The sequence below is a fragment of the Alosa alosa genome, chromosome 9, assembly GCF_017589495.1.
Source record: "Alosa alosa isolate M-15738 ecotype Scorff River chromosome 9, AALO_Geno_1.1, whole genome shotgun sequence".
In the NCBI taxonomy this organism is placed as follows: Eukaryota; Metazoa; Chordata; class Actinopteri; order Clupeiformes; family Clupeidae; genus Alosa; species Alosa alosa.
In genome coordinates this window covers 17,613,806-17,635,148 of record NC_063197.1, presented here as the reverse complement: position 1 = coordinate 17,635,148, position 21,343 = coordinate 17,613,806, and the positions used below count along the sequence as shown (strand labels likewise).

At 42.1% G+C, this 21,343-nt stretch overlaps 1 protein-coding gene across 1 annotated transcript; it reads right to left on the bottom strand.

Annotated features, from left to right (window-relative positions):
• Positions 1-2,437: 2,437 nt before the first annotated feature.
• LOC125300968 (volume-regulated anion channel subunit LRRC8C-like) lies at positions 2,438-19,605 on the bottom strand. Its single transcript, XM_048253178.1, has 3 exons — positions 19,509-19,605; positions 10,028-10,170; positions 2,438-6,496 (listed from the first exon to the last, which is right to left on the bottom strand). Exons 2-3 carry the CDS (start codon positions 10,163-10,165, stop codon positions 4,211-4,213), a joined length of 2,424 nt encoding a protein of 807 aa, XP_048109135.1. The 5' UTR covers positions 10,166-10,170; positions 19,509-19,605; the 3' UTR covers positions 2,438-4,210.
• Between the last annotated feature and the right edge of the window lie 1,738 nt (positions 19,606-21,343).

Here is a 21,343-nt window from a genome sequence, read left to right as displayed (position 1 = left end):
ACATTTTTATTTTTTAATATTGCTGATCTAAACACTATAGTTAAAGTCCATAAAAATCCAGTTAGTGGAAATATGTTAAAATTAGGGTTTTTTCTACATATCTGATAGTTGCACAAGCATATGGACAAGCACATTCAGGACTCAGGGTCAATGAACACTGGTAGCTTGCTGGCACTGGGTTTGAATCTTATGTAGCCAACAATGTTGCGCAGGCTATGCATAGTAACAGGGGGAATTATCACATGCGCAAAGCTGAAAGCACAAAGCAGGCTATGGATCAACTGGTGACATCCAGACTATAGGTCTGTCCATGTTGGCAAGGTCACATTTGCAAGAGACAGCCTTCGTCAAGAGCAAAATTTATTCACCCCTCATATCTGAAAGAGGCCCCTTCAGTCAAATAGCACAGGTTTTCGTTATGTGTGATATGTTATCATAGAGCCCTATTTAGCTCAACCTGTGTACCGCTTTTTCACGTCTCTGCCCAGGGGCTCAGTGACTCATAATCTGTCTATGGATGTGGGCCAATACAATACAATACAAACACAGGAGTAGACATCACCTTTTCCGTGTTTTCATGTTTGGTTCAAGAGATGTAATGTAAAAAGCATAGGCTAATTCGGTTATGGTGGGAAAGGTTGCCATGGTGATTCTTTAGGTGTTTATGATGTTGTGTATGTGGTGTCATTGAAATCCTTGACCCTCAAAACATAGGAGTAACATTAGACAGGGATGGGCAAAAATACATTAAAATGCATTTTCAAATAAAATACTGTATGCTGTAATTTTGTATTTTGAAAATACTGAAAAATAGGCTACTCTTTAAAGGAAGCATGAAATCACTTTGTAAACCTTCCACATCTGTCTATTCCTTCATCACTGCACTGACTCTGTTGATAAAGTGGGCAGTGTTTGAGGGCAACAGCTTTTCTCCTACGAGAAATGCCCAAAATCTGCCGCAGTCAACAGATCATCTATGGTGCCTCCCTGTAACATCTCATAGCCTATCTACTGTATCAGAGATGTACTCAAGAAGTCACAACTGAACTTGTGAAGTAGTACAAACTAACCACCGAATCTACTGAGAATCACAGAATGTGGGCTTAAAGCACCCAAATGCAGTTCTATTGCCTTAAAGGGAAACTTGGCAGGATTTCCGCCTCTGCTGGAGAAATTGTGCATTATGCTATTTCAAACTGTGGAAAAAGGTAACAATAAAGCACATGGATTTGTTTACAAGCTAGCAAAACGGTTAGCATAAGTTTGGCAGACAATGTGGATGTTACAAGGTAAGAAACACGATTTAAAACGAGTTTCTTGTTTCTCACTTCTCTTTCCGGGACGGTAGTTGCAATGTTGCAAGGTTGGTTTTCCGCCTGGGGACGCTAGGGGCAGCGGGAAAAGTCACCATTTTCACCGGAACAGGTCATTTAACCATCCAAATGATTTCTAAACGGGTTTATTACGTTGAAATAGTTGCCAAGTTCCCCTTTAAAATAACGGCTTCTATAACTCATGGTACACTGACAGAGAATGAACTCTCTGACATAATGAAGTCTGCATGCCCAGAATGATATTGCAATGTGTAAAGTTGTAGATCAGGTAGGCTCATGAATCTTTTAGTTGGTTTCTAACTAACTGGGTACTGTGTAAGCGCTAAATGGGTTACCGGTAAATTGACACCAATGTTGCATTGCATGAGGCAACGCGTTGAGCAATGTTGCACATAATGGTTTCCATGTGTTCTGCTTATTCAAGGAACTGATGGTTAAAGGCCTCAAGAAACTGATGGATTTTCTGCTGGCTTGCATACATTTGCATACATTGTACACACTATTTTGACTGACTATGACTTATGAGAAGACAGTAATACCAAGAAGCTGTTTCAAATTATGGACTGGATTCATTCTGAGTCTATGGAAGCTGGGTCTTATGGCTCTTACTTGAAAAGGGTACATTTGTGAGATTCAGTGCAGTGCAATCACCTAGGGGACTACAAGAAGTCCATTTAGATCTCAAGAATATGGAGCTCTATCTAGTGGGCAGTCTGGCCTGAGACCATTTCCTCTCCTCAGTCGACAGGATGTCACAGGCCCCAACCAGGCACATTTAATCATGTTGACATGCCCAAATTAATTTGCTCTAAGTTAATCCTCTATCAGCAGAAGGCATATGCACGGGATACAAAGAGAGTTCATTCTTCTTAATGTGCATGGAGGACATGAAACTAATGTGCAGAATCACTGCATATTCTCCACCTACAAGATTTAATTAGGAATATCTATATCAAATCAAACATCAGGGATCAAGATTATCTTAATACCTATTAGTGTTGATGTAAAGACTAGACAATATATATACTGTATACAAATTGGCAGTCATAAAATTAAACGTTAAACCAACAGCTGAGCAAATCAATTCACCCAAGGGAACAGAATGGGTAAAACTAAATAAATATTTATTTACTTGTGGATTTCATACAGTACAGCATGATCAAAAACGTAGTAGAAAAAGTGTCATGTTGACAAGGCATTACATTTAGAGGCAGCAATGGTGAAATAAATTGTTTTTTTTGTTCATGAAAATAATCCAACTACCATATTTCCACCAGAACCTAACTAATGGAGAGCTAATAGGATCAAGTCCAGTGTGTCTGAACAGACTGCTGTAGATAGTGTTTGTTAAATGCAAATGCAATAGTTAGAATTAACTCAAATCATGTCCACATCCACAACCAACTGTTGACACATGAAGCATCACCTGACCCGTAGAGCACCACAGAAACCAAACCCCTGAAGATTACAGTAATCCCGCACACAGGACGTTGATGTTCTGATTCCCGGGGTCCTGTGGGTGGCACCACTCAATCTCGTCTCCATCTCCACGAGCATGACACAAGCTCTAGCTTGTCTCTCTGACCTCCTCTGGCGCGGTTACAACCTCACATCCTACACCACCCTCTGCTGCTGATGTCGTGCCAAGCAGCGACTGCACTGCGCCCTAACTGCGCCCTGAGCTGACAGTCACACTATTGCTGTGTCATGGGTTGGACTAATGTAATCTGCCTGACCAGAGAGTGTCTCCGCATGCATAATGCTAGTGGTGGGATGGATGCAGCGAGCATTTTTGTTTTGCTTAGTACTCAAAGTACATATTGTATAAATCTCAGATGATCAAATTTCTAATATCCTGAGAAGCAGCCGCTCACTGCCCTGGACACGCATATCGACATCTGTGATCATGTTTCACAATGGAAAGTAATGATGTCAGGAAACTGTGCAATGGCACGTTGGAACTGTGCAATGGCATCATAGGAAGCTTGCATACATAAGAAGCACACAATTGTAGCCATCTGAAGTTTGGTCAATTGTGGTAGCAGCTAAAGAATTTGGCATTAAAACAGTCTGTTCAACTTATCTTGTGCCTACTGTATTTGTGTGTACCTGAATATAGCCACTAGTTAGTTGCAAATGCTTACATTTTACTTCGGCTGACCAGCTATATAATTGATACAATGCAATATAATAGAGAAGAATGGAATGCCACTTTTTCCAGTGCAAATAAGGTGATGCATGTCAGTGGTGATGCAAGGCTTCAAAATGTTTACAGATAATACTGCATTACTACCCAACTATGTCACTGAGGACATGGACATGAAATAGAAATATGACATAAAAAATTTCCCACTGCAATGTTGTGAGCAATTTGATTTGACGTCAACAAATGCATCCTAGCAAGGGCTATCATTAATTGTGATTCCAGGGGTGAATGTTGTAGCCAAAATAAGCACTACAAGCTTTCAAAAGAAGGCTACAAATGTATGGGGTATACACTCTATCCAGTGTAACAAGTTTCTCAGTGCCATGCATAGACACTCCATAAGGCATTATCTTATTCTGTGATGCATCAATAGTAATACAGTACGTTCTAATAATAAGAACACATGTGTGCATAATTATTAAGTCTTTTTTCCAAATTGTTTGCTTTACAAAGATAATCTGAAGGCTTTCCCTTCTATTCCAAGCGTAGGAGTATAAAATGATGTACTCACCCATTAGTATTGCAATATCCATCATAACATATGAAATCTAATACACACAGGCTGGATAACAAATGGACGGAAATACCACGCCTGGAAAGGACAGAGACCATATTATGCACTTTAAGAATTTTTTGGTATAATATGAAGTCAAGTTAATTTCAAAGCCATTTACTCGGCTTTCATTTGCTCCCTGACATCAGAGGGCAATGTCTCGAAAAGAGCATCCTCCACCACAAGGCCACTGCGCTTTAAAGACCGACAGACACCTAGCTCAGGGGGCAAAGCCTCGAAATGATTCCCCTTTAGCTCCAGGTGAGTCAACAGCACCAGGAAGGAAATCTTTGGTGAGAGCAGGGACAGGGTGTTTTTGCCCAGCTTGAGCGTCTTCAGCTTCTTGCAGAAGAAGAGCTCATCTGGAAGGTTCTCGATCTTGTTGCATGTGACCGAGAAGTACTGGAGGCTCTGCAGAACACCGACCTCGGGTGGAATGAATCGAATGTCATTATTGGAGAGATCCAGGTAGCGCAGCTTGTTGCAGAGGAACAGGTGCGAGGGCAGGATCTCGATCTTGTTGTAGCAGAAGTAGAGCCTCTCCAAGCTGCCCAGTTTCTTGATGTGCTCAGGGATTTGAGAGATGCTGTTGTGCCACAGCTTGAGGCTGGTGAGCTTGCGCAGATGCTGGAAGCTGATGATTTCCTCAATGGAGCGCAGGTTGTTTTCCTTCAGGTCCAATTCCTGCAGGTTGACCAGACTAAAGATGGCGTGTGGGATACGCTCTAGGTCACAGTGCAACAGTTCCAGTTCTGTGAGATTCACCATCTTCTTCAAGTTGTTGAGCATCACCAGCTTGGTGCCGTCGTTGTAGATATACAGCCGCTGGAGGTGGCTGGAGACATCCACGATAGCCTGTGGGATCTTGGTGAAGTTGCTCTTCAGAGACAGCGTCTTCAGAGACTTCAGCTCCCGTAGGGATTCTAGGGTGATGTTCTTGGAGACGTCCGGACTCAGGGAACCGGTGAGATGGAGCTCCTCCAGGTTCCTCAGCACATACAGCCAATGGGGCAACTCACGGGCGTCATCGAACTTCACCCGCAGAACCTTCAGGTTCTCCTTCAGGTAGGATACGGCTGCCGTGTGGATCTTCATCGAACACTGGGAGAGGGACAACTCCTGGAGATCCTCGAGCTGCGCAATGGCAGCTGGGATGGTAACGTTGTTGATGATCTCCAGCTTTAGGGACTGCAGCTCAGACAGCTCAAAGATGGTGTCCGGTAGGCCCGAGAGCATGAAGAGCTGCAGTTCGAGACGGTTGCTACTGTTGGTCTGCAGCCGCTGGCGGAGCTTTTCCGCCGTCCAGGCATGATTCAGGTTGAGCTGCTTCAGCTTGTTCTCGCTGACCTCGGAGAGGAAGACAGCAAAGCGCTTGGAGTAGAGTGGGTCGTACTGGTCGATCATATGCAGCATGAAAGCAAAATCGTTCTTCACGTCTGGAATGTCACTGATTCCTGTCTCTTGTCGCACATACTCGAAGGAGTATTCTTTGAGAGAGCGGTAGAAGAGCCAGTAGGAGGTATACAAGCACGTGAATCCGTACACGACCACAAAGCACAGGTAGCAGTAGGAGAGCTTAGAGAACAGATGTGCCATGGTATGGTTGCAGGAAAAGTGTTTGTAACCAGTCATGTTCTGAATGTCCACATTGCATGTGACAGTAATCTGGACCTTGGAGACCAAGACGCTGTTGTAAGCAATGATTAGGACAAACTTGAGCACTTTGAGGATAGTCTGGCGAACGTACATCACATAGAGAATGTCTCCTTCTTCTACGTGTATTCGGAACTTTTTGACTTTCTCGAAGAGTGCCTTCGCCTGCTCCCCCTCCTTTTTGTCCAGCACACTTGCTGCTGCTGGTTTGTCCACCACAATCTTTTCTGGGATGGACCTAAGAGACTGAGTCTTAACCAGGTTGCCCTCTCCTGGGGAGGCGCTACTGGGAACAGGCCGGCTGGAGAAGTGCTTCTTGGTCTCCCGGTCCTCTGGGTTTTCCCCCGACACCTCAGACAGGGCTCTGGTAGTCCATGGCGAGTCAAAGCACTTTCCCAAAATGGAGATGAAGAGCTCAATTTTGGAGCTGGAGCCAGGGAACTTGAACCAGAAGTTGCTGCACACCATGAAGATGAGCGTGTGTATCAGCACCAGGTATGGGAAGTACTTGGCGTACCAGTGAAGGGCTTTCTCGTAGCACATTTGGTTGATGAAGCTGTACTGCTGCCAGTCCAGATTAGTCTTCAGGCCCCTCATCTCCTGCACTGGAGGCACAGGTGAGACTGAGATGGGAGAGGGGAGTGCAGGCTCATTTGTTGGTTCTGTTTGATTTGGCAAAATCCCTGTCTGATTTGTCGGAAGAACTGGAGAACTCCTCTGAGGAAGGCAGATGATTTTGTCTTGCATTACCTGCAGAAGAAAAGACACAGACAGTTTAGAAATTGTACATCTAAAAGTATACCTCTTAAAGTTTGCCCCATTTATAAAATGTACAAAGTAAAATAAGGAAAGCTATTGATGCACTTTGGAAATATGCATGATGCCAACATGATTCAAAGTATACACTGTAAAAAAAAACGTGGAAGAAAGATGATTTTCAGTCATTTCAGTCAGTCTTTCAGTCAACACTTTCTGAGATGGACAGTGCAAAACACATTTGAATAGACATTTATACTATTTTGCCTGAGGCACGTGTTGTTGTATTGCATACTACAGATCTACTGTAATATGCCTACCAGAGGTATGACTCAGACAGGAAGTGTCCACTTGCTGCATTCACCCCAGTGTACTCCAGAGGGAGACATACTCACTGAAATGTTTCAAAATAAATAAATAAAAGAGCCTAGAGCCTGCCCTGTGTTGTTTCACGCAACCTTTCCCAAATCCTCCTCCACAGCTGACAGATGATAGATCACTTTATTGGATGTTCCTGGATGTAGCTGCCTGAGCGAATGTATTATTACAGACAAACGAGTTTGGAAAGTCAGGGTCTGAGTCATAATTGTTAATGCTGGGCTTCTCCGCCTCCCTTCTTGTGGGATGGCACGGTAACATCCAGTGACATAATTACTTCCTAGCTTCTGGGCCGGATGTGGCCTGTCTGGGGACAGTCTCAGTGGGAAAATCTGAAAACCTACTGCTGCATCAGCTGAGGGGGAAAAGGAGGAAGACACATCACAAGGCTGACGGTGAGAACCAGAGGCTAATTTTGCTGAGTCGGGCCCCCTGAGGAAAGAGGGATCAGCCCAACTGTGCACACACTACCACTTATTCTGTCACTCTCTGTCTCTCCCTCTCTCTCTTACACACACACACACACACACACACACACACACACACCACACACGCACACCACACACTGCACTCCCAGGGGCGGACTGGCAATCTGGACATTCTGGAAAAGTTCTACACCTAATGTGTGTGCGAGTGCGAATGGTAGTGGACCTTTTTGTAAGAAAGTCCAGGGCCTTTTTTTAGTCCCAGTCCGTCCCTGTGCACTCCCTCTGTCTTTTTCACCCGCCCTTATCTAATTTTGTCCACTGCACTGCTCTAAAGATTCTTTCACCCGGCATTATGTGCTCCCAGCCGGCTCACACTCCCCCTCGATTCAGATGGGGCCCTTTTGGCACGGAGTGTGAATACCTCTCCCATTATACAGCACGAGGCACCTACGTAATGGCAGGAAGCGTGTCAATTAGGCACCATAATGGCTGCCATGGACGAGGCTGACGTTACGAGTGTAAACTTTGGGAGTCATCAGATGGCTTACATTTACCATACCCACACAGTTTTCCATACGGTAACCAAGCAAAGTTTTTTTTTTGTTTTGTTTTTTTTTTTTTTTAAAAGGTTCTGCCTTTGAACTTGTTCCTCTGGGGAGGTGAGGGGGGATGTTCCCACCCACTCATGGAGTTCCTGTCAGGGGTGTTTGTCCTATCTAAAAATAATTGGGAATTATCGACAGGAATTTACACACAGAGGACAAACTGGGCGGTGTTGGCTGTAAATACCAGTCTTCAGCTGGTCTGCCAGAACTGAGGTCATAATAGTGAAGACTCTTTCCTCTGAGTTTATGGGGAATGGAGAAAGACAAAGGAATGGGGGTCTATATATTTCACACAGAGGTGCTGGAATTTTGCCTCAATTGTCCTGTGAACACCCACCACAGCCTGTGTGGACTACACACAACCCAACACAGAGCTTTATGCCACTCTGACACATAGGAGGTTTGTAGCCCTCCAGTTTTCATATCCTGGAAAGCTGTCCAGCAGGTGAGCTTTAAAACAGCCAGGGCTTGTGATAATGACTATGAGACGAAAGAATGACTCATGGGAGAATTGCATGGACAGGTTCTTGCATCTAATAAAAAATGTAAATGTACTTGAAACTTTCTTGTGGGAAAATACTCTAGATCCTTCAAAAATGTCCAGAAAACACTCCATTCCATTTGTATTAACTACAACCCCAAAACAGAAAAAGTTGGGACGTTTAGTAAAATGCAAATAAAACTGAATGTACAAGTCTCGTAAACCCATATTTAGCAGCAAAAAGGACATAGACACAGACAACATATCAAATGCCAAAATTTTGACTATTTAATGGAAAATATCTGTTAATTTTGAATTTGATGCCAGCAACATGTTTTAAAAAAAAAGTTGGGATGTTTACCACTATGCTGTTTCTCCTCTTCATTTAACAAAATTCTGTAAATGTTTAGGAACTGAGGAGACCATTTGCTAGAGTGTTGAGAATGAAATGCTGTCCCATTACTCCCCGATACAGGATTTCAGTTGCTCAACAGTATGGGGTATTCTTAGTCATGTTTTTCATTCCATTACGCACCTAATTTGAGAAAATCTGGACTGCAGAAAGGCCATTTTAGCACCTGGACTCTTCCTCTAAGGAGAAATACTTTAAATATGTGCAGAATCTATTTCGCCATTTTTTTCCTGAAATATGTAAGGTCTTCCCTGGAATAGACATTGCCTGGATGGCAGTATATGTTGCTCAAAACCTGTATACATCATTCAGAATTGATTGTGCTTTGCCAAATGTACAAGATGTCCATGCTGTAGGCACAATGCTCCTCCACAATGTCATAGATGTTGGGTTTGGAACTGAGCACTAAAACGTTGGATAGGTTGGATACTTGGATAGGTCCTCTCCTCTTTAGCCCAGAAGAGTCCATGATTTCCAAAACGAATGGCACATTTTGATTGGTCTAACCACAGGACCTTTTTACATGTTACCTCAGTCTATTTTAAACAAGCTCAGGCCCAGATAAGACAGTGGTATTTTCTGTATCATGTCTCATTACAATTTTGGCTGTTCCAATTTTGGCTGCAGTTTTTGAATTGAGTATATAACTGAGCACATAGAGGAACATAGACAATGGTTATCAGAGGTTTTCCTGAGCCCATACAATGACAGGTCTGAGGTCCAAAAGACCATGGCTATCCAATTTGTTTTCTCTGGATTCTCTGAATACCCCTACATCTTTACTTCTAAGAGACCCTGCCTCACTGGGATGCTCTTTTTCATACCCAATAGTGTTACCAGTTACCCTAATTAGTTGTCAAACATTCCTCCTTTTGTTTTCTTTATCATTACACAACTTTCCCAGCATTTCGTTACCTCCATCCCGTCAAATTTGTCATTTTGAACATTTGATATGTTGTCTGTGTCATTTTTGCAACTAAATATGAGTTTAAGAGATTTGCAGATTATTACATTCTGTTTTTATTCACATTTTACACAACGTCCCAACTTTTTCTGTTTTGGGGTTGTATGCATTGCACTAAAACAGATATATTGTGCATGGATATTATGAAATTGTGTATGTTGTATGAGGGCATAGTCATAGATGTAACAATAAAGACCACTCTGGAAGGTTACGAACGTGTTTAAAGGCACTGCTTCTGTTGTTGCTATGACACCAACCTGAAGGGTGCATCCAAACACCCCAATCATAAGCATGATCACGGAGAGGTATTCTGTAAACACGTCCCACCATGGCTTCAGCACACGGAAAGCTGGCTGCTGCTCTGAGAACTGCCGAAACTCCGTCACAGGAATCATAATTCCTATCAGGACAAAAGACGACACAAAACTGTGTAAAATAAGTCTCCAGAACAACAGCTGCTGATAAGAAAACTACATTACAATTCCTGTACAATGAACTCTGGAACAAGCATTTGCTATCTGATACTGTGCTCCATTTATATTAGATTATGCATTCTGATAAGGAAAAGGGTAGAGAATGGTCATGTGGAGCGAACTTACATTAACCTCTTGTTTTTGCCAATATGTCATTTTATGCAGGCCAAAAAGTCATACATGTCTAAAATCAACATCATTGAGCCCCTCAGAGAAACACAACCCTCATCCCAGCACCCCCACCATGCTATTTGTATAGCCCTCAGCTGAGGGCCTTAGTTTGGTCTGTGGTTGCTGACCGGAGAGCACTGTTAGGATTAGACATGCCTCTGGAGAACTTCCCACCATCCCTGTAGTGATGTCTCCATCTTTTGTTAACAGCAATCCATTTTTCTGTGTCTCTTCTTGTCAAACAAACCTCTGGAGCTAAGCCACCAGCTATCTAGAAATGGCAGTATTTATGCTCCGCAAGGATCATCAAGGGTACTGACTTTTTAATCACAAATAAGTTTCTGTCTAATTCATTCAGATATTAATCAAGTGCCGTGAAAACTACTTTCAAGTTAGTCTCAATTAACCCTGCCAAACATGTGATTATTTCTTCCATTCTTGACAGACATATTCATAATAAGCCTGAATGCATCCTTAAACATACAGTCCACATAATACAATATCATAGCCTCCCACATCACAGTTCCTACAAGATGAGATTCTAAGCTGTGGAACTTCTGAAGAGTTCATGTTAATTTTGTAAGGTGAACACATCTCATCTGTACTGATGCACATCCCTGAGACATATGCACAGAGGGCAATTGCAACTTGTGGGTACATTTTTGAGTCCTGATTACAACATTACGCAGTACATGCAGTAAGATAGTCATCCGTCAAGTCCTTTATGTTTAAAAACATCAACATTAGTCATCTCTGCTGAGGCGTTTCACAAGCACCTGCAGGCTGCTGCACTAATGCAGCTTAAGAACAAGCCAATCTGAACCAAAGCCACACAGGAAATGAAAGGTCTCCCACAATACCCATCATTGGCCCACATTAATGATGCATTCCTTCCTGTGGTTGCCTACTGCTGCTTATGCGTTGCAGTGGTAATGCAGAGGAGGCGACAAAGGAAGTCAATCAATGAACTAATGAATATAATTAGGCACACAGTGTTTGGACAGCTGAGGCACTTGATCTAATTTGCTTGTTAATATCAGTACTCTCTGTGTCATTATGGACATTACTGGAATGCATATTTACAAAAATACTTATTTAGGGTAGACAGGATCCTAGGGTCCTAGGTTCCTGGCTGGCTGGGGCTGTCAGTGATGGAAGAGTGGGTAGAGTGTTCAGCATCCTGATTGCTTGGTGGATGAAGCTACTTGCAAGTCTGGTGGTGCGGGAGCGGAGGCTCCTGTACCTCTTTCCAGAGGGCAGGAGGCTGAACAGTTCATGTGCAGGGTGGGTTGTGTCCTTGACAATCATTAGTGCTTTGCGGGTGAGGCGGGTGGTGTAAATGTCCTGCAGGGAGGGAGTGGTGCTCAATGATCCTCTTAGCTGTGTTAACAATGTGCTGGAGGGTCTTCCTGTTCTGATCTGTGCAGCTTCCGCCCCACACTGTGATGCAGCTGGACCGCGATGCTTTCGATGGTCCCTCTGTAGAATGTGGTCATGGCGGGGAGGTGTGGCACTTGCCTTCTTCAATTTGCGCAAAAGTAGAGGCGCTGCTGGGGTTTCTTCGCCAGTGATGCTGTGTTGGTGGTCCAGGAGAGGTCGTCGCTGATGTGCACCCCCAGGAATTTTGTGCTGCTCACTCTCTCCACAGCATCTCCGTCGATGGACAGTGGTGGCAGTTGTTTGTGGCCTCCTCCTTGGTCTTGCTGACATTCAGCAGGAGGTTGTTGTCTTTGCACCATTTAGCCAGCAGGTCTACTTCTTCTCTGTAGTGAGCCTCATCGCCCTTAGTGATGAGGCCCACCAGTTAGTGCTGGGCGGTATACCGGTTCATACCGTATACCGGTGTATATTTTCGTTATGATATGAATTTTTAATATACCGCCATACCGGTGTATTTGATTACCTAACGTTTGGAGCGCCGCCCGTAGCGACAGTGTTTCAGACGGGACTTTTTTCACACGCACGCATGGTGCGACTGCGAGGCATAGTGAGGGTAAACACAAAACACCTGAAGTTTTTCACCTGAAGTATGACCCTTAAGGCTTAGATAAGGGGTTTATTTAAGGGTGTTGCACAGAATACCTTAAATTGTTTCTTTAGTTAAGGAAAAACGTTAAGGGATACTGCGAAAGGGATTTACCGTCACGAAAATTCTATTGAGATTGTTCAACAGCAACTAGCTGGCTAGTAGGTGATGTCGTTAGTTAGCAACCCACCAAACACAGTGAAGTTTAATAAGCTTATCATTCATCTCACCTTAAGAATATTCGCTGAAATTATCCAGGTAGCAAGTAAAGCATGTTATAGACATGCACTGAGCAATACAAGCTGGCTAGTTGTCATCAGTGCACCAAAACAAACTTTTTTGTTAATGTTTTGCCTAGTGAACCGAACCGAAGTTCATGGCAGGCTAACATGACATCCACATGACATATAGTTAACGTTAGCCTACCACTAACGTCATGTAAACCACACAATAACAATAAGACATGTTTCTGATAGGCCTATTTGACAGAGTAAGCATATTAGCAGAGAGGTTTCATTTTAAATTGTATAATTTTCAAAAAAGTATAAAGTTGCACAACTTTTTGAATTGGTTATATAGGCTACAAGATGTTTGTGAAATTTGCACAGTACAGTTCTGTATTTTGACTGCAATTGTCTTTGCATTCTGATTAGATTCTTCATTAGAATCATGAGTGGCTCTTTGTAAACAGCATCATTTTCTGGGGCCATGCAAAACTGCATTACCACTAGTGTGGACTTATTCTACATCATGACAGTAAAATAGACCATTAGTCAATGTACTGCAGCAATTCCTCCCTCAACCTGTAGAAAATGCTGTGAACATCTGATTATGCATGGAAAAAAAATACCGTCATATACCGTGAAACCGTACGAATTTAGAAAAATACCGTGATATACATTTTTGGTCATACCGCCCAGCACTACCACCAGTGTTGTGTCGTCCGCAAACTTCACCAGATGGTTGGAGCTGTGAGTGGTTGTACAGTCATGTGTTAGCAGTGTGAAGATCAGGGGGCTGAGCACACACCCTTGCGGGGCCCATGTGCTCAGGGTCAGAGTGCTTGAGGTGTTGTTCCCGACACATACTGCTTATGGTCTCTGCAACAGGAAGTCCAGCAGCCAGTTGCAGAGGGAGGTGCTGCACGATATATCTAAAATCTATCGTTATCGCGATATCAACGCTTGCGATGGACATACCGCAAAGATTACTTAATTTTCGATACATTTCGATACATTTTCTGTGCCGTGTGCATTCCATTCAGTCTATGGTGTATTCACATTCTGAATGTCAACATATTTTACCAAACCGAACCGTCCCCTACCAGTTTAGGTGTGTGGTGTTTTAGGTGTTGAAGCGGGAGCTAAGTCGTGATGGCTGAAGATAGTGAGTCGAGCGAGGTAGGCTACACTTGGGTGAAGAGGAATTAATGACTAAAAGGAAAAGCACGTCTGTTATATAGGAATATTTTGGTTTTATGAAGGATGCCGTGTTACAAACACAGCGCAAATGCGTCCTTCTCCACCGTGTTAAAATAAACAATTTCTTTCGTTATCGTTATATCAGAAGATATCTGTCTTTCACTGTCTGTAAGGCTTGTATTTCATGATTTGCATTTAGCAAAAGCCCCAGACAGCAGCACAGAGATAATCAGGATTCGTTATTTGTAAAAGTACTTCTTAGCCTGGACTGTGCGATTGCAGCCCAATTACTTTCACTTTCCGCTGCCCTCGTAGTCGGCATGCCGGTAGCCTAACGTGGGATGCACACCGTATGAGGTTAGAGACTGAGATGACTGCCGCGATATAGCTTAAGTAGCTTCTTTGCTAGGCCCATCGAAGGCTGGCAATGTGGAATATTCCGCTGGTTGGTGCACAAGTGTTCAGATTGGCTGTCCATCCGTCTTTTATGAAGATTAGGAGCAGATCTTCCACATAACTTCGATAGCCTAGTCAGTAGGTCTCTTAGCTGTCCACTTTCATCAGGCCATATATAGCCTAGGCTACATGATATTTTATATTGTTTATGTAAAAAATGATACAATTATTTCTGTAATTATACATTTACCCCCACCCAACCCTACAGTGTATGCTTGCAGCAAGCAGAATGGAAAAAAAAAAAACATTAAATACACTGCTCAAAAAAATTAAGGGAACACTTCAATCATACACTGGATCAGTTCTCTGACACTGTTTGGTTTTGAAGTAAAACTTTTGAGGCCAGCGTTTTATTTTGCAAGAACTGTCAGACATTCTGTGAATGTAGTTTGAGAATGGAGAAAAGGGTGGAAGGTTTCAAAAAATGTGTGTAAAACCTTTTTTGAGCAGTATATTTAAATATCGCAAATTATATCGTTATCGCAGTACTCAATAATGTTATCGCATATCGCATGTTTTCTTAATATCGTGCAGCCCTAATGTCAATGTGGTTGTTGTGGGTGGCAGCTGTTTTGAAAATATCCCAGTCTGTTGTTTCAAAGCAGTCCTGAAGTTGTGAGACGGCCCCCTCCGGCCACACTCTCACCTCCTTCAGAACTGGTTTGGTGACTTTTGCTCTTTGTCTGTATCGTTGCAGCAGCAGGATGCTAATGTGGTCTGACTGTCTGATGTGGGGGAGGGGTTTGGCTTTGTAGGCTTCTTTCTGTGGGGTGTAAACAAGGTCCAGGGTATTTTGTCCTCTTGTTGGGAAGTTTACATGTTGGTGAAATTTTGGTAGTACAGTTTTGAGATTGGCGTGATTGAAATCTCCAGCGATGATTGTGAAGGCATCCGGGCGTTCACTTTGTTGTTCACTGACGGCCCGATACAGCTCATTCAGTGCCATGCTCTGATGATAACTCAATTAAAGTTTAAAGACAGGCCTATGTTAGTGAATAAATCAAGGCCTATGTTAGTGAATAAATCAAGACTGACAAACTAGTCAAGTTAGTTAAATTCAATTTACAATTAATTAATATTTTTATAATGTTAATGGTTATTGTGGAAGAATCTCAGTAATGCTTGCGGTGTGTCCTGAAGTTTACGGTATGGTTGTTTCTGGTATCATGCATCTTAAGCAGTGATGGAAGGGGTAGGTTTGGGATGCCAAACACCACCGCTGAACTTCCAGGATTTGTTGTGGGCCTAAATTTACAGCACACAAATGAAGGAACTAAGGTTGACAACCCCCGGCAAATGCTGCCGGTTAGAATTTGCATGTATTCATATGGTAGCTGCAGTGCACCCTGATGTGCTAGTTTAGGTTGTTTCAGTATGATTACTTGCATGTGGTGTTGACAGGTCTGGCTGCCCAACCAATAACACAAGGAATTTCACATGTTGTTACGGGTTCTGAAATATTTGTTGTGTTTCATTTCCTCTTTACAGTACATGTATTGGGCCTGCAGTAACTGCTTCAATTCAATCAATTTGCTTAAACCTAGGTTGTCCTTTCACTCTGACAAGGTGATATTTTTTCCAAACACATAAACTGAATCAGCATCTTTCCCAATTATCAACACAATGGCTTTATTTGATATGCCTCTCATCCTGATATCAGCCATGTCTGTGGGGTCAGGGCAGGCTAGCAGAGGTAACAGTGTGGTGGGAGGTCGCCCTCTGTCTGCAAAAGAAGGCATGCCAGCAGACTCCCACTCCCTGCTGGGATGTTCTGGGCAATTACTCACAAGCACACAACTCACAACACTAGCCTGAATTCCACTGTATTCTAACTGAAAAATCTGTTCAGCTCTAATTGGGGTTTCATGCTTGAAATGCTGTGGAGTACAAAAACATGGGCCATGCTATATACTCAGAGGAGATCCTGGTGTTGAGTAAACTTGAACTCTTCACTAAAGTAAATACTTCAAGTCCACAAAATAAATAATTGATTTTCTAATAACATAATAAAACATAACAGTTTAGATTTCAACATTTGGACCTTTTTTAAGCTTCCATTTACTCACATGTTGGCTAGAATGAGAGTATGTCCTATCCAAGTTACATATTTCTTGAATGATGCTGAATATTAATTTGACCAAACTCTTACTGGACATGAATTTTTGCCTCAATGTACTAGTGCGGTGGTGACTCTGGAGGCCGTACTGGTCTGACCTCCAATAACTTAATCTCCTCAATGACTCATCCTCCCCGGAGAATCCCCTCAGAATTATACTCCACTACAGTCTTTGCCATAATCATTCTGTCATCGACATCTTCGACCTTGCACTCTCACTAAGATGGAAACTGTTTTTTTTTATCAGTCTCCAGCATCGTAGCTCTGTCTACCACATGCTCTGAAGTCCTGACTGGTTGATTTGAACGGTGCACTGCATGCTTATGAAAACACTTTTTAAAGTGCTTCTAACAATATTTATACATCTGTTGTAGCCAGCTGCAATGGTTCAAGAGGTCTTAATGTCTGGAATATCCATTGCTGAGTAATGGTCTTAACATGCTGTGTGTCAGCAGGAGAGGCAACATGCCTCTGATTTTTTTTTTGCGCGTCTCTGTTTCCATCCGGGAAACCAAGAGCACAATCAATTCAATGATCAAAAAACCTGCTTCCGTCCTCTTCAATCAAAGTGACATTGGTGATACTATCATGACAGTGACCTTCATTTAGGAACTGCCTTCCTGACTGTTTTTAAAAAATATCTGAACACACCAAACCTGCTGTTTGGCAAGCTTGGTGGAAATAGTATGTACCTTATGAGGAAGGATGCAGGGCACACCAGGATAAAGGGATGTTTATGTGATCCAAATGACTGCAAGAAGTCCATTAGGTCCCCAAGGACTCGTGTCTCGCTGAGATTCTCTGTTGGATCACACTGAAGGGCTGTTGCCGTGACGTGCTTTCCCTAGTAATAACACTAAATTGACTGAAATTCACTGAGTGAGGCTTCCTTTGATCGCTTTGAAAGAGATATGCCCTTGTGGCGTTAATTTTTGTTGGGACATTGTTGAGCCAGACCAGCCTTATCCAACTGACAGAGCCTTTCCTGGCAGGAAATGGTCCAGCTCTCTCAGTCACAGCCTGACAGAGACAATGTATGTCTGAGTCACCTCCAGACCCAAGGATACAAAATCCTGTCCTAATACAGGACCTTCAAGACAATAGGTGTTGTTTTGTGAGATACCAGCCATTTCCCAAAGGTAAAGACAGATGTTCCATTGTAACATACATAGGGCCTATTTAGTGCTTTTAATACTAAATCCTATTCACCCTCACTGATTGTCATGTGATAGCATTATTGCAATATATTTCTTGGAATGAAGGACAAGTCCAGTTTACACTCATGGCAACTCTAGCCTACTCCTTGTCCTAGGGAACTCTAAACATAACTGACCTCACCACACCCTCATACAGAAAACAAGTTGAAGGCAAAACATGAAGATGGCACTGGACACAAATTCATGATTTTGACAATAAAATGCAAGTAGGCCTACTAAACCACCAAGCCATAAACTTAACCACCATGTGACATTCGTGGGCTGTGTGAAGCTAACTCTGTATTTTTGGAATGAAGGGGTAGGCTACTTTCAGTTAGCACACTGACCTTAGAGTAACGTCGTTTGAAATACAACCCTTAAATCAGAATCTAATGGAAATTGCTTGGCCCTCTCTGCTGTGCTGGGAATAGCCTTCTAACCTAATCGATGTCCCGACAGTCTGTCCAGATAGCCTACTGGCAGTCACTCAAGCGTGTAAATTAACCTGCATCAGCAAAAATATATATTACCAACACGTGCTATTTCCACATCTGTAACGATTCAGCACTTAACCACACAACCAGGGGCGGAGCCAGACATGGACACACAGGAAAGCTAGGGGGGTCCGGGGGCATGCACCCAGAAATTATTATTGTTGAAAATGTTGAAAAATAACCCCTTAAATAATGACTTCTAGTGAATTCTGTGTAAACTAATGGACACATTGAGACATGTTAAGCTACGTTTAATTCAGGGCTTAAAGCTCATTTTTCAAAATGGGGGGAATTCTCCCCTTTAGTGCTTCACATAGGGGGACTAATTCAGTTGGGGAGGGGTGGGATACATTTTACAAACTGAAATCGCATTTTCCTTATAGGCCTTAGGCCCTACAGGCGTCAATGAGAGAACACTTACACTTACATGATTTTGGTTTCGATTTTCTAATTGGAGTAGGCTAAGTCTTTGTGACAACACGTCATGATACATTTGATAATGTTTGATCGTTGTTTTGGTACTATGAAGCATCTTTGCCCTAAAATGCATGAAACATGCAAATTCAAAATCCCGCCGGTAGCACCGTTTCATATACTAGCCTACAATAAATTAATTGAACGAACTCAACTGACAACAGGTAAATCTACTGATTCGGTCATTGAGACTCTATGAATACAGTACAACAAACTTTCTGTCTTTTTGAAGTTTATTTTTGTATTCCGGGGTACAGTAGCCTAATTGCCTAATGTCTTGACAATAGTTTTTCTTACCGTTTGCTGTTTAAACTGACTGCGCCGCTCTGAACTTTTCTGCCAGGTTTATACGTAAACCGCTACATCTCGGCTGTGCCATTGCCTAAACTCATCGTGTGGGAAATCAGATTATCTGTCAATATTGGGCTTTGAAAATAAGGGATAGCCTATTTGCTCAGTAATAGTAGCCTACATTTTGTAACATTTATAGAGAAACCAAGGGAAAGTTAAATTAGAAATTAGAATCGTTGGAAATTGAAAACACATACAAAAAAAGATTCGGGGCTTTTGAAAAAAGATTCGGGGCTTGAGCCCCCGAATCCACCCCCTCGCTCCGCCAATGCACACAACTGCAAAACAGGTTATTCTGATACTTTTGTCTCAAATTTGTTCTCACCTAATGACCATTTAGCCTAATCTGATCAGAACAGAAACAATTTCGCTCTTCTCAACTTCCCCGACAATTACGCAGTCTAAGTTATCTTAAGGGTTTCATAGGATATGCCACGCTGTTACAATATCATCCGAGCGCATGGTTACACAGGATAAAGACTTGATCGAACTGCCCTTTTCTCACTGGGTAAACATACAAATAAAACCTATACATAATAATAATTTAACATTGTTCTTACCCAAAATATTTTCCCCGGCAGCTTACTCTCTTATATGATGTTTGGCCGTTGCCAACACAGAGGTGGAGGCATGTCCTTGTAGCTGCTGTGAATATATTCCGAGTGCTATACCGTTATGTGCCTCTGATTCACAAAGACTTCACTGACGAACGGCATAAGGGCGGGACCACAAGTTTGGGGTAGCTCAACGAATACATTGTGTAGCAAGTTTTTTTTTTCTCAAGAAATTGACGCCGTAACTGGACAGTGTACATAATATATTTATTTCTATTTTTGAAATGTTCTGACCTTGAATCTTTCTATTTGTGCTTTAAACGTCACCTCTGGCTGGTAGTACACCCTCCTCCTTTCTCTGTGGGACAGCTAAACCACTTCCTTATGTCTCTACAGCTGGTCAGCATTCTCTCAACAATATAGCCTATCCTTAGGACCACCACATCCTGCTTGTAAAAGGCTGTAAGGAGAGCATTCACTAACACAGACACATGTTTAACATATAGCTTAGGTAAATAAATAAAATATCAAATACATGTAGGGGAAAACTATGGAAGCATATGTGTAGCTTAATTCAAATTAGAATGCAATCTGCAATTCAAAAAGACATTACATTATGCAATTGCCCATTCGTAATTTTATATGGCAATTTGCAATAATTTCCAACAAATTGTATTTTAATCTGCAAAGTGACAATGCAATCCTAAAATCAATTTGAATAATTTTGGCTAAAAAATAGAATAAACATGGATTGAATTGCATTCCATTTTGCCATGGTACTTCAGTCTAAAAATTCATTTTGCATTTCAATTTTCAATATTCAGTTTCATAATTTAACTGTCAATTCGTTTTGCAATTTAATATTCAAAGTGCAATGTAGGATTGCATTTTGAAAACATATTTGGCAAAACTGACAATGCCAGCCTGAAAACAATTTGGATTATTTTCGGCAAAACGTTTTGCCATCGTTTTGAGGCATTTTATTCAAACGGAAAAGAAATAGCGCCTCCCGTGATTGCATTGCACTTTTTTCCCACTCTCTTTGTGTTGCAAAATTCAAATGGAAATTCGATCTGTAATCTGTCAAGTCACTCGTCAAGGCGGGAACTAGGCTACGTCACTTCCGTATTTACGTCTTACCCAGTTAGCATTCTGTAGACAAGCGAGTAACTCCTCGTCAAGGTGAAAAGCAAATCCACAACAAAAGCCATTCTTTCACTTCTGAAATAACATACAATGTTCTGCACGTAGGCATAGCCTACTTTAAAATGCAATTAGGTCGCGAAGACAGTCCGAAACATTGCAGGCTCTGCTTGGAGCTGCTTGAGTAGGCTACCCGGGTCAGTCGGATAAGCTGGGCCGGTTACGTGCATTATCAGAGTGCGAGTCAGTCGAATCAGCCGGCTACGTTGTCATGAGTAGATCTGTAGACGAGCCAATAGCATAGTTTCTACTCGTGTCAAGGTGATAATAATAATAGGCCTAATGAGAATAATAGTAGTAGTAGTAATAATAATAATAATAATTTATTCACTGCAGGGCATTTCTATGTTCCTGTTTCTATGTCTAGCCTACATTGAAAGTCAATTGCTTAGGCTACACTAGGTTAAGACAATAAATACACTGTCTGGCTCAAACTGCTTTCTTTCCTGTGAGTGGGTGGATGTTTTGATGCTATTATATTAGGCTATTTTATATTATATTATATTATATTATATTATATTAGGCTACCTAACAGGCTATAGCTATTATTAATAATATTAGTTGCCTAGTATTAGCAGCCTATTAATACGTTATTAAAATAGATTCCTAGTAGCCTACTATTAGTATATAGTAGTGGT